Genomic DNA, 12031 nt, shown 5'->3' with positions numbered 1-12031 from the left:
TCCGATTTCCTCATATTCTTGCCAACACTTAATATCTGTATTTTAAAATAGCCATCCTAGTGGGTATCAGTGGAGTGGTATCTTACTGTGGTTCTGCATTTTTATATACACAAATTTATATGATACATTTTAATTTAATATAGCTTGAAATTTAATAGCAAAAATTAAAGTATTGAGTACTTTAACTTACCAGACATCCTATTTCCCATCCCTTTTCCCAATTTGTAGAAGATATTTTCAAATATGCTATACTTGTACAATAAGTATATGTCAATAAAATTTAATGTAGAATCACAGCTTTGTTTTATTGAGCAAATAATTTATTTTTTAAAATTTATTTATTTATTTTTTTTTTGCTTTTTAGGGCCACTCCCACGACATATGGAGGTTCCCAGGCTAGGGGTCACATCGGAGTTGTAACTGCTGGCCTACACCACAGCCACAGCAACACCAGATCCTTAACCCACTGAGTGAGGCCAGGGATTGAACTCACAACCTCATGGTTCCTAGTCAGGTTTGTTGAGCACTGAGCCACGATGGGGAACTCCTGAGCAAACAATTTGAAGAAGCTTAATTTGAATCCATTTATAACTCACAATTGACTTAAAGCTCATATCCTTAGAGTTCTTCAAGTAGGGAACATTTGTATAAATTGGCGGCTAGTGAATGCTTTCAGAGCTCTTATTTGGAGCCTTCTAATTCAAACGCAAAATAGCTTGCCAACTGTAATGTTTTGCATGGCACTCACCAAAATAAAATGGGGTGAACCGTAGTGGAAAGAGCATAGGATTTACCACCAAAGATATGAAACTGGGTGTGAATGGTAGCCTTGTCTCTTCTGCCTGAGGTTACAACTAGAAGGGGAGTGGTGATTTTGTTGCATTATCTAAACTTCAGTTTTCTCATTTGTAAATAGTTCTTCATGGGTTATTGTAAGAATTAAGTGGAAAAACACTTGAATGCTAGTGTGGTACATGACATGTGCTGAATATAAATGTAAATGTAATGGCCTCTTCCTCCTCCTGGTGCATCTCATAAGCAACCACACACATTATTTGATACCCTTAATGTTAATGATAGGAAGTTTACAAGACACAATACAACTTTTAAGGCCATTTGTCTAAAGATCATTACGAAGAAGTTAAATTATATTTATATACAAGCATGCACACATACACATACACGTATAAATACACACAAAATATTTCCAGAAGTTCCCACTGTGGCATAGTGGGTTAAGGATCCAGCATTGCCGCAGCTGTGGTGTAGGTCTCAGCTGCTGATTGAATTTGATCTCTGGCTCAGGAACTTTAATATGCCATGATTTGATCAAAAAAGAAAAAAAATGTATATTTCCAATTTTAGGACAGAGGAGGCTCTTAACCAAGTTTGGAAACCTACACACTAGACAGAGTATAGCTGTTTGACTATATCAGAATTTAAGATGACTGTATATAATAACATTGACAGCTTTTGGTGAAAAAAATTTGGAAAATGGAGAATGAAACCGAGTTAGTTTTGATAGCAAAGAATGGATACAGGTTGACCAGAGGGGGAGAAAACAAAAACAACCGAAACATAAGGCTAAAGAATATGGAATAAACAAACCACAGAATATGGAACAGCCACAGAATTGTATGAGTATATGCTCAAACTCACTGGTAGACAGGAAATGCAAATTAAAGTAACACTGAGTTTCACATCTGTTAGACTGCAAACATGAAAATACCTATAACAGCTATCATGCCAGGCTCACTCAGTGCTAGGAGATACCTGAATTGGTAGAGCCTTTTTGAAAAGCAATTATATGGTACCTTTTAATATTCAATTAATAAACCTTTTAACCCAGTAGAGCCACTCCTGATAATGAGAGAAAAGCACCTATAAATAAGGATGTGTATTCAACATTATTTACAAAATCATTGTTTATAGTGGCCAAAAAAAAAAAGTCTGGAAATGAATAGTTGATTAAATCTTAGAAGATACACACCATGGAGTAGTTTGAACCATTAAGATGGATAAATGAGAACTACACCAGTTGATTTTTTAGGGATTTCCATTGGGTATTGGGGAATAAGAAGACCAAGAGGCAGAAGAATCTGTAAGATGACAGTATGTTATGAAACAATGGCAGTTCCTTGTATCTATTTCTGTATTTTTGTAAATGATTAAAAGCATGAAGAAATTTACAGAAGAATACATATTTGTAAACGTACTTCATAGTGCAGAGAAGAGTAACAAAACCTAAGAAAACGTATATGTGTTGTGAAAACGTATGCATTTATGTAATATTGCATATGGATGTGTAGATAAAAAAATGTATAGAAAGCAAGTATAACTACGTTTATTGTCAAAGAAAGATGGTAATAATTTGTTTTTAAGCAAAAATTAAATTTTCATTTATGAAATTTTATCTCATTTATGATAAAGAAAAATTGTGTAGTTCACACTCAGGGAAGAAAATTTTCATGTTAAAGACTGATACAAAATATTCCAAATAAATAATAAATAGGAAATCTTAAAAGTTGATTTATGAATATTGATTTTAGTTGTCTATAATACAGCTTTGCCTTATATTTTAGGAAGCTGCAGATGATGGACATAAAAACAACCTCCTTCCTCAGATTATTCAGTGTTTTGCGTGTCCAAATTGCTTCCTTCTTTTTAGCAGCAAGGATGAGTGTTTGAAGCATATGTCTGGAAAGAATCATTTCCATCAGAATTTTAAACTGGGTGGTATGTTAATGCTCTCTTCTGCTGAAAATTATTAAACTACTTTACTTTTGGTGAATTACCATACTTCTCAGATAATTCTTGAGGTAACTTACCTTCACATTAGTTTCAGCCATGAAGGTGAAAGAGTTTTATCTCAGTTTTTATTTTTCAAAAAAGATTATCAGCATTTCTGTGTACCTCAGAGTAAAACTTTGAGTGAAGAGAAACTTGGGAAGGAAACATTTCTCCAGGGTAATGTTTTTGTATATTTGTGACATCTGGGAAGTTGGGTGTCTCTTTGCCTTTGAGATTCAAATTTTAATTTGAGCATGAGTTCAGCATCCTTTGCACTTAACTGAGGCTAGAAAATGACTTCTCTTAGATTTTTTTTTTAATCACTAAAATAACTGTCTTCTCTTAGTACAACAGATATTGAGAAGGGCAAAGGGGAGGAAGTCTGGGTCACTACTCAAATCTTTGCAAGTTATAGTTCATTTTGTCTTTCAGATGACAAGGGAATTGCACATCCAATATCATTTCCATCTTTTGCAAAGAAACTTTTGATCTCTCTGTGCAAAGATGTTCCATTTCAAGTTAAGTGTGTGGCCTGCCACCAGACACTGCGTTCCCACATGGAGCTCACTGCCCATTTCAGGTTTGTACAGGTCCAGCCTTGGGCTGTGAGAGTCCCGCCCAAGAAGCTCTTTGCCAGCAGGATTCAGCAAAGACTTTTCTATTCCCTGTTTTTCTTTTTCTAAAATGAACATGTAGGAGTTCCCTGGTGGCTCAGTGGGCTAATGACCCAGTGTTGTTACTGCTGTGGCTCGGGTTTAATCCCTGGCCTGGGAACTTTCACATGCCATGGACATGGAATAAATAAATGAATAAATAAAATAAATAAAAAGAGAATGTATATTCGCCTGGAAACTTACCAAATTTAGCATGAGAGAAGTGAGAGTTGAAGGAGAAGTGGATATGTTGGTGTTGCTGTGAATGTGAAACAAGCTAACACTCCTCTGAGTTGTGCATTTATTTTCTGTGTTTTGTTGAGGGGTGTGCATAGGGGAGGAGAGGGTTAAAATAGAACCTTGGCTTTGAGTCAGCCAGAATAGAGAGTATCACAAAGGAGGCAAATCAAATTTTAATGAAAGGCCGAATTTATTAAATCATTGGGTATGATTTTTTTGTCTTTACAATGGAAATTATCAAGCCATATATAAAAGTAAAGAGAATGGTATAATGAACCCCAGTGTACCTTTCACCAGGTTCAATAGTTACCAACACGTAACAGTTGTGTGTTTCATTTATCTTCTTACCCCTGCAAGTTCTTATTTTGAAGCAAATCTTGGCATATTATTTGTGTATGTATATATAATACATATTGTATATATATAGAGGGGACTCTTTGTAAAGAAAAATGACTCTAATCCCATTAATCATACCTTAAAATTCTAGTAGTTTTTTAATGTCATCAAATGCCTAGTCGATTATGAAATTTTACATTTGGTTTGTTGAAATCGTAATCCAAATTCTTTACTTTGCATTTACATGCTCTGTCTCCTAGGTATTTTTTTTTCCTGTTATTTCTTTAAAATACATTAAAAGTTTCTATCTACTAAGTGATATGGTTACATTTGTTTAAGTAGAACAGTTATTTTCACAAACCTTTAAGTAAAATATGTTCTTTGAATGTAGTAACTGTATATACTCAGCATAGTTACTGATGTTAACAGTTCTGGTTCTAACTTATAATTCATGAGTTCAAATCCTGGTTCTGCCTTTTATTTTTATTCTGAATTTTTTTCGTGGAAAATTTCAACTGTATGAAATTCAACAGAATAGTATAATGAACCTCAGCTTACCCACGTTCCCAGCTTTAATTATAATGAACACTGCCATTCTTATTTTATATCTGTATGCTATTTACCGACCTTAGTTGTGTTTTAAAGTTCTTTGTTTTTGAGATACAGTTTCGCTCTGTTAAAGTATATAGATCTTAACCTTTATGATTTTGACAACTGGATTCTTCTGTTAACCCTTTTATCTATTGTGTCCCTTCCCAGTCATTTCCCACCCTCACACCCAGTCTATTCAGATCTTTTTTCCACCTTACATTGGTTTTTAGAACTTTATTTAATTTTTTAAAAATTTTTAATTTAATTAATTAATTTATTTATTTTGCTTTTTAGGCCTACACTTGCGGCATATGGAGGTTCCCAGGCTAGGGGGTCAAATTGGAGCTATAGCTGCTGGCTTACGCCAGATCCCAGCCACATCTGCGACCTACACCACAACTCATGGCAACCCCAGATCCTTAACCCACTGAGCAAGGCCAGGGATCTAACCCAAAACCTCATGGTTCTAGTCTGATTCATTTCTGCTGTGCCATGATGGGAACTCCCTAGAACTTTATTTAAATGGATTTAGTATAATATGCACTTATCTATTTGTCATAATATCTGTGAGGTTCATCCATATTGTTCAGTGCATTGTTCCTTTGTATTTGAGTAGTATTCTGTAGCACAGTTTATTCATTCTCATGTTTATTATGAATAAAGCCACAGGTCTTTTTATAGACACATTTTCATTTCTCTTAGGTGAATATCTAGGAGTGGAATTGCTGGATCAAAGAGTAGGTGTCTATTTAGTTTTATAAGAAATTACTAGACATTTTTCCAAAGTGTTTGTATGGAGTACCTTCCTATTGGCAAGGTCTGAGAGAAACAGATCCTGTGCATCCTTGCCGGGGATTCCGGTTGCCAGTCTTTTTTCATTTTAGTTATTCTTTTGAGTGTCTCATTGTGGATTTCCCTGATAAACAGTGACATTCACTGATTTTTCATGCACTTGCTTATGGGCTATTCATTTGTCTTTGTTTGGAAATGTCTATTTAGGTCTTTTGCTGATTTTAAAAATTGGATTGTTTGCCTTTAGTGGGTTGGAGTTCTTAATATATGTTGTTAATTACATCTTTTGATAAGCAGAAGCTTTAAATCTCATTAAATATAATTGTTTTTTTACTTTTATAGTTATGCTTTCTCTGTCCAGTCTGAGAAACGTTTGCTTATTCTTTTTTTTTTTTTTGCTTTTTAGGGCCGCACTTGTGGCATATAGAGGTTCCTAAGCTGGGGTCTAATCGGAGCTACAGCTGCTGGCCTATACCACAGCCACAGCAACAACAGATCCTTAACCCACTGAGTGAGGCCAGGGATTGATCCCACAACCTAATGGTTCCTAGTCAGGCTTGTTTCCACTGCACCACAACAGGAACTCCAACAGTTGCTTATTCTTGCCTCAGAAATTTATTTTATTTCTTCAATTTTAAAAAATTTAGCTTAGGAGTTCCCGTCGTGGCGCAGTGGTTAACGAATCCGACTAGGAACCATGAGGTTGCGGGTTCGGTCCCTGCCCTTGCTCAGTGGGTTAACGATCCGGTGTTGCCGTGAGCTGTGGTGTAGGTTGCAGACGTGGCTCGGATCCCGCGTTGCTGTGGCTCTGGCGTAGGCTGGTGGCTACAGCTCCGATTCGACCCCTAGCCTGGGAACCTCCATATGCCGCGGGAGCGGCCCAAGAAATAGCAACAACAACAAAAAGACAAAAGACAAAAAAAAAAAAAAAAAAAAAAATTAGCTTAAAAAATTTTTTTAGCTTGTATATTTATTTCTATAATCTATCTCAAGTTTTAATGGGGTTTTTAGAAAAACGGCATTTGATTTTTTTTTTTTTTTTTTTTTTTTTTGATTCTTAGGGCCACACCCACGGTATGTACAAGTTCCCAGGCTAAGGGTTGAAACAGAGCTACCAGCCTACATCACAGCCACAACACCTTTGGTTTGAAACAGAGCTGCCAGCCTACATCACAGCCATAACACCTTGGGATCCGAGCTACATCTGTGACCCACACCACAGCTCATGGCAACGTTGGCAGATCCCCAACCCACTGAGCGAGGCCAGGGATCGAACCTGCATCCTCATGGATACTAGTAGGATTAATTTCTGCCTTGCCACAGCAAGAATTCCCAAGCATTTGATTTTGATGCTTCTCTCTGTCTGCCCATTTTTTATTTTGTTGAGTTCTGCTCTTTAAACCTTAAGTTTAATTTGCTTATTTTTCTAGCTTCTTAAAGTAGAGGCTTAGATTGACTTTGGACCTTCTTTTTCTAAATAAACATGAATTTCCCTCTAAGCATTGCTTTACCTGCATCCCTCAGATTTTGATAAATTATTTTCATTTTTACTCAGTTAAAAATGTTTTACCTTTTATCTTTTGGTTTCTTCGACCCATAGATTTATTAGAAAAGTGTTATTTCACTTATAAAGATGTAGGGATTTAATTTCCAAATATTTAAGGATTTTTATTATTATTTCTTGTTTCCAATTTAATTCCACTATAATTAGAAACCATACTTTGTAAAATTTCCCACTTTTAAGATATATTACAAATATACCATGGTAGTATGTCTGTTCTCTGGAGTTTAGTGAGGGGAAGACAGTTGAAGCGCAGTTGTTCTAATTTCTTTTCTTCTAGAGAAGTTGACTTACTTTGAGTAAATGTTAGGAATGGTGTGTAATCTTGATTGAGCTTGGTTCTTTAGTATAAAAGTAGCCAGCTTGTTGAGTATCTTACATAGTGTTCCTCCAAACATAGAGAAGTTAATTATTTGCTTGTCTCATAAGGTTCCTGTCAGTGCGTTTGATGTTGATTTCAGGTTTCTGAAGTTTATCTGAATTTTTTAATCTTTTAAAAAAATTATTTATTTTTAATTTAGGGCTGTACTCATGACATATGGAGATTCTTGGGCTAGGGGTCAAATTGGAGCTGCAGCTGCAGGCTGCACCACAGCCACAGCAACATGGGATCCGAGCCTGTCTGCCGCCTACACCTCAGATCACAGCAATGCCAGATCCTTAACCCACTGAGCCAGACCAGGGATCAAACCCGCACCCTCATGGATACTAGTTGGGTTCATTACCACTGAGCTACAATGGGAACGCTGAATTTTTTTTAATCTTTTCATTCTAGTTTTATCCTTTGGCATGTGGATACACAACATGTAGGTAATGTTCAGGTATTTTGAGATGATGGAATATTATTCTGTCATCTGCATTTTAATGAAAAGTAATTTTTAGTGCTTAAGTATACATTGTTTATAATTCTGTGATAAAAAGCAGAGGTATTTCATTCAGAAAATACTTAAAATTTATTTATTTTTTTTATCCAATGTAGAGTTCGTTGTCGAAATGCTGGTCCCGTAGCTGTTGCTGAGAAGAGCATTGCTCAGGTGGCAGAGAAATTCAAATTAAGAGGGTATTGTCCACTTTGCAGCCATGTCTTTGTGGATGAAGCCAGCACCCAGACTCATAGGCAGACTTCAGGACACAAAGTTCGAGCCATTAACTCAATGGAAGAGTCAGTCTTACTTTACTGCCACAGCAGTGAAAGGAACAGACCTCCTTCTGACTTGCACCTTTTGCAAGATCAGTCAGAGTTTTCATCATTGAAAAGAAATCTGTCTGTTCGAGAATCTGGCTCCCAAGATTGCAGCACCATTCCAAAAAAGAAGATGAACTTAGGAGATGAAAGCCATGGAGCTGTGGTTTTTGTTCAGAAGGAAAAAGCAGTTGTTAAAACCTGGTTTTGTGAATGCCGTCAGCAGTTTGCTAGTGAAGATGCAGTAGAAAAGCACGTGTTCGCTGCAAACACCATGTGTTACAAGTGCGTGGTCTGTGGGAAGGTGTGCGAGGACTTGGGGGTCATCCGTTTACATATGAGCCGAATTCATGGAGGGGCGCACTTAAATAACTTTCTGTTCTGGTGTCGGATGTGCAGAAAGGAGCTGAGCAGGAAGGAGACTATAATGGCCCACGTGACTGAGTTCCACAGGGGACACAGGTATTTTTATGAGACGGATGAGCTGGAGGGTAAAGCCCGGCCGTCATCTTCTGCAACCGTGGCGAGTGACGTGACTGCGGAGTGTCCTTCAGCTGTCAGTGTTATTGATCATTCCCCGGCCAGCAGCCCTCCAAAGGGTAGGTGGCAGTGCCGAATTTGTGAAGATATGTTCGACTCCCAGGAATGTGTCCAACAGCACTGCACGTCTCTGGCAAGTCACCAGTTTCACAGATACAGCTGTGCCCACTGCAGGAAGACGTTTCACAAGGTGGAGACGCTATCCCGACATTGCCAAGATGAGCATGATGGCGAGATGAAGCTTAAGTACTTCTGTGGGCTTTGCGACCTGACCTTCAATGTGGAGGAAGCGTTTTTGAGTCACTATAAGGAGCACCACAGCCTAGATTATGTGTTTGTGTCAGAGAAAAAGGAAAATTCCATTAAAACTGAGAGTGACTTTCCAGTAACAGAGACCAGCCCCCTGCTAACGTGCGGCTGCCGTGAGAGCTACGTCTGCAGAGTCAACCGCAGGGAGGATCATGGCAGGTGCCTCCAGGCCCTGCTGGCCACAGGCAGACTCTGGTTCCGATGCAGCTCCTGCTCGGCCACCGCGCAGAGTGCCGCCGACTTGCTTGCGCACGTGGGTCTGGCGCACGGAGAGTGCAGGTCTGCCGACGGGGCGGCGCCCTTCACAGTCAAGTGCGGCACCTGCACCAAAACCTTCCAGGACCCGGACAGAGCCCAGCAGCACTTCCACTGGAAACACTGCTTCCTGCAGCAGCCCAGCGCCACCCGAGCGGGCCCGCCCTCCACAGCTACCAGCTCCTCCCGAGCTGAGGGGAAGCCTAGACAGGCAGCGAGCTGTCCCATGACCCCAGACCCGGAGAAGGGGGTGGAGAAGGACCTCAGCTGCCAGAGCGTGGGTACGGCTGGGCAGCTCTGATGCTGTGCTATTTCACGGGTGGGCATGGAAGTTCGCGGGCAGTGGGTGTCTTTTCTGTGAAAGCTGAGAGGGATGACACAGTGGTCAGCGATGTACTTGGTAGGGGCTGTATTCCTGCCCCTTGGTTCAGTCACTCCCTAAACTCAGCAGGACAGGAATATCTGTTAACATTATCTTTTCCAAAAAGCATGGAATTTTGAAAGATGAGGGAAATACATGGTCTTTGTGAAAGTCAGATTTGAAACTTCTCCATATTACCGTCATTTAGATTTAGGTTCAGTGAAAAGATAATGAAGCGAATTATTTTTGTTTCTGTTTTGGCATTATTCTGCAAGTGTGAGAAAACTTAAAGGTCACTTTAAGATTGTAAATTTTTTTTTTTTTTTTTTTTTGGGCGCAGGACTTTTACTTATAGTTAAAATAGAATTTAGAGTTAGAGTTGTAGGGAGTTTCCCTGGTGGCCTAGTGGCTGGGGACTCGTAGTTGTCACTGCTGTGACTAGGGTTCCATCCCTGTCCTGGGAACTATTATGTGCCATGGGTGCGGCCAAAAAAGAGAAGAGTTTAGAGGAGAACACTGAGGTATGGCTGTCCTTGTTTGTGCCCACTCTAGACTTTTCTTTTTCTGTGATAAGATTAAGGAAGTCTAGAAGAGTGCAGTGTCTTCATTTTGTTTAGAAATAGAATTATTTTCTTCAGAGTATAATTTTAAGTATATATACTTTTAAATAAATATTAACTCTTCAAAAGTTACATGATAATAGAGTGAAAAAATGAAGATATATGAAATTTTTGGCTAATAAAATGTTTATGACCTACGGAACTTTCATAGGCTTGCTCTGTAGCATATGTGGGGCTCAGCATCACCTTTGGTCACAGCCTGTTTTGTGTGAGAAGGGATTAAATGACCTACCACAGACCCATTCTGTGAAACAGTGGTCATGCTGTTTTATGTTCTCTTGTTTTTCTTTTGCTCTTCCGATTACTTGTGGGGATTTTTTTTTTTTTTTTTTTTTTGGTCTTTTTAGGGCCACACCCACAGCATATGGAAGTTCCTAGGCTAGGGATCAAATGGGAGCTGTAGCCGGCCTACGCCACAGCCACAGCCACACCAGATCTGAGCTGCATCTGTGACCTACACCTCAACTCAGGGCAACGGTGGATACTTACACTGAGTGAGGCCAGGGATTGAACCTGCATCCTCATAGTTACTAGTTAGATTCATTTCCGCTGAGCCACAAAGGGAACTCCATTTTGGGGAATTTGTGATGGTCTGTTGGTAGGAGGTCATTGTAGTACCTAAATCTACACTTACTGAGTATTTTAAGAAGAGATAAGCTGGGCGGTTTGGAAATGTGAGGGATGGTGGGAGTGTATTTGAGCGGCCCCTATTAGGTGGAGTAGAAACTAGGCATTCATAACATAATTTAAACATTTAGAGATTGATTTGCTACCACTAGAAACTTAAGGCCTTGTCAAGGTGAAGAGCTAAGAAAGAAGGGAGAAGGGGGAGGAAAAGAGGTAGGGATGGTGGAGGGCGAAAGCCCTGGAAGGGACCCAGGAAGCGCATCTGTGGTGGGAGGTGCTCCACACTGCTCCCACTGGGTGTGTGAGCACAGAGCTGGAGGATGCTATGAATGAGTCCAGATTAGGAAAGGAAGACATACTCTCAGGGGAGAAAGTTCTTAGCAGGTAACTTTGAAATTTTATTTGGATGGATGGAGCAAATTTTTAATTATTTAGCTTTAAAACTTGATCTTCTATATCTCCCAGTACACTAATGTTTTTAAAAATGACTTTCAAAGAAAGCCTTAGGACCATTGCCACTTATTTGTAGAAAGGATAATCATTTTTGAAATATTCAAAATATTTTTAGCTGATATAAATATACTATGTCATGTACATACTTGGATTTCTCGAAATAATTTAGCTAGAAATAAATAACATGCAAGGTTAATATTAAGCTGGCAGATGTTTTTAGCTGATTCTTATCAAACTCATACCAGTGGTTCTCTCTTCTCAGGTGAAGAAGATGTTGAGCTTCCAGATTTGGATTACCTGCGAACCATGACTCACATCGTCTTTGTAGACTTTGATAACTGGTCCAACTTTTTTGGTCATCTACCAGGGCATCTTAACCAAGGAACCTTTATTTGGGGCTTTCAAGGTATGGTTAATAAGGGAAGCATTAGAGATAACCTCCCCTCTTTTCCCCTTAGAATATGATTTCCTTTTTTTTTTTTTTAATTGATGTATAGTTGATTTACAGTGTTATGTTAATTTCTGCTGTATAGCAAAGTGATTCGCTTATACATATACGTGTGTGTGTACATACGTTCTTTATATTTTTTTCCGTTATGGTTTACTACGGATATTGACTGTAGTTATGATTTGCTTTAATAGGACTACTCTGGAACCTTTCTGAATAGAAGATAAGAACATAATTAGATATGTTGTCACTTTGCATTATGGTTACTCTGC

General features: G+C 38.7%; 1 protein-coding gene across 15 annotated transcripts in view; it reads left to right on the top strand.

Annotated features, from left to right (window-relative positions):
- Positions 1 to 12031, top strand: part of ZNF451 (zinc finger protein 451) — an 83477-nt gene that overhangs the window by 46326 nt on the left and 25120 nt on the right. For 7 of the 15 annotated variants that reach the window (XR_014809947.1, XM_084967870.1, XM_084967869.1 and 4 more), the window contains 4 exons: positions 2583 to 2736; positions 3223 to 3370; positions 7943 to 9531; positions 11574 to 11717. Coding sequence is in view for 12 of the 15 variants with exons in the window: in XM_084967870.1 (XP_084823996.1) it covers positions 2583 to 2736; positions 3223 to 3370; positions 7943 to 9531; positions 11574 to 11717 (2035 nt within the window). In the remaining 3 variants the exon portion in view is untranslated. Of the gene's footprint in view, positions 1 to 2582; positions 2737 to 3222; positions 3371 to 5312; positions 5348 to 6463; positions 6699 to 7942; positions 9532 to 11573; positions 11718 to 12031 lie in introns of those variants that run through there. The other 8 variants (XR_014809949.1, XR_014809948.1, XM_084967871.1 and 5 more) reach the window with 2 other exon arrangements.

Source organism: Sus scrofa, chromosome 7 (genome assembly GCF_054392235.1).
Source record: "Sus scrofa isolate SSC_HxYL_T2T_F1_AM1 chromosome 7, Sscrofa_HxYL_maternal_Yorkshire_Landrace_v2.0, whole genome shotgun sequence".
Taxonomy (NCBI): Eukaryota; Metazoa; Chordata; class Mammalia; order Artiodactyla; family Suidae; genus Sus; species Sus scrofa.
The sequence above is the reverse complement of the archived record's forward strand: the minus strand, read 5'-3'. Positions and strand labels throughout refer to the sequence as shown.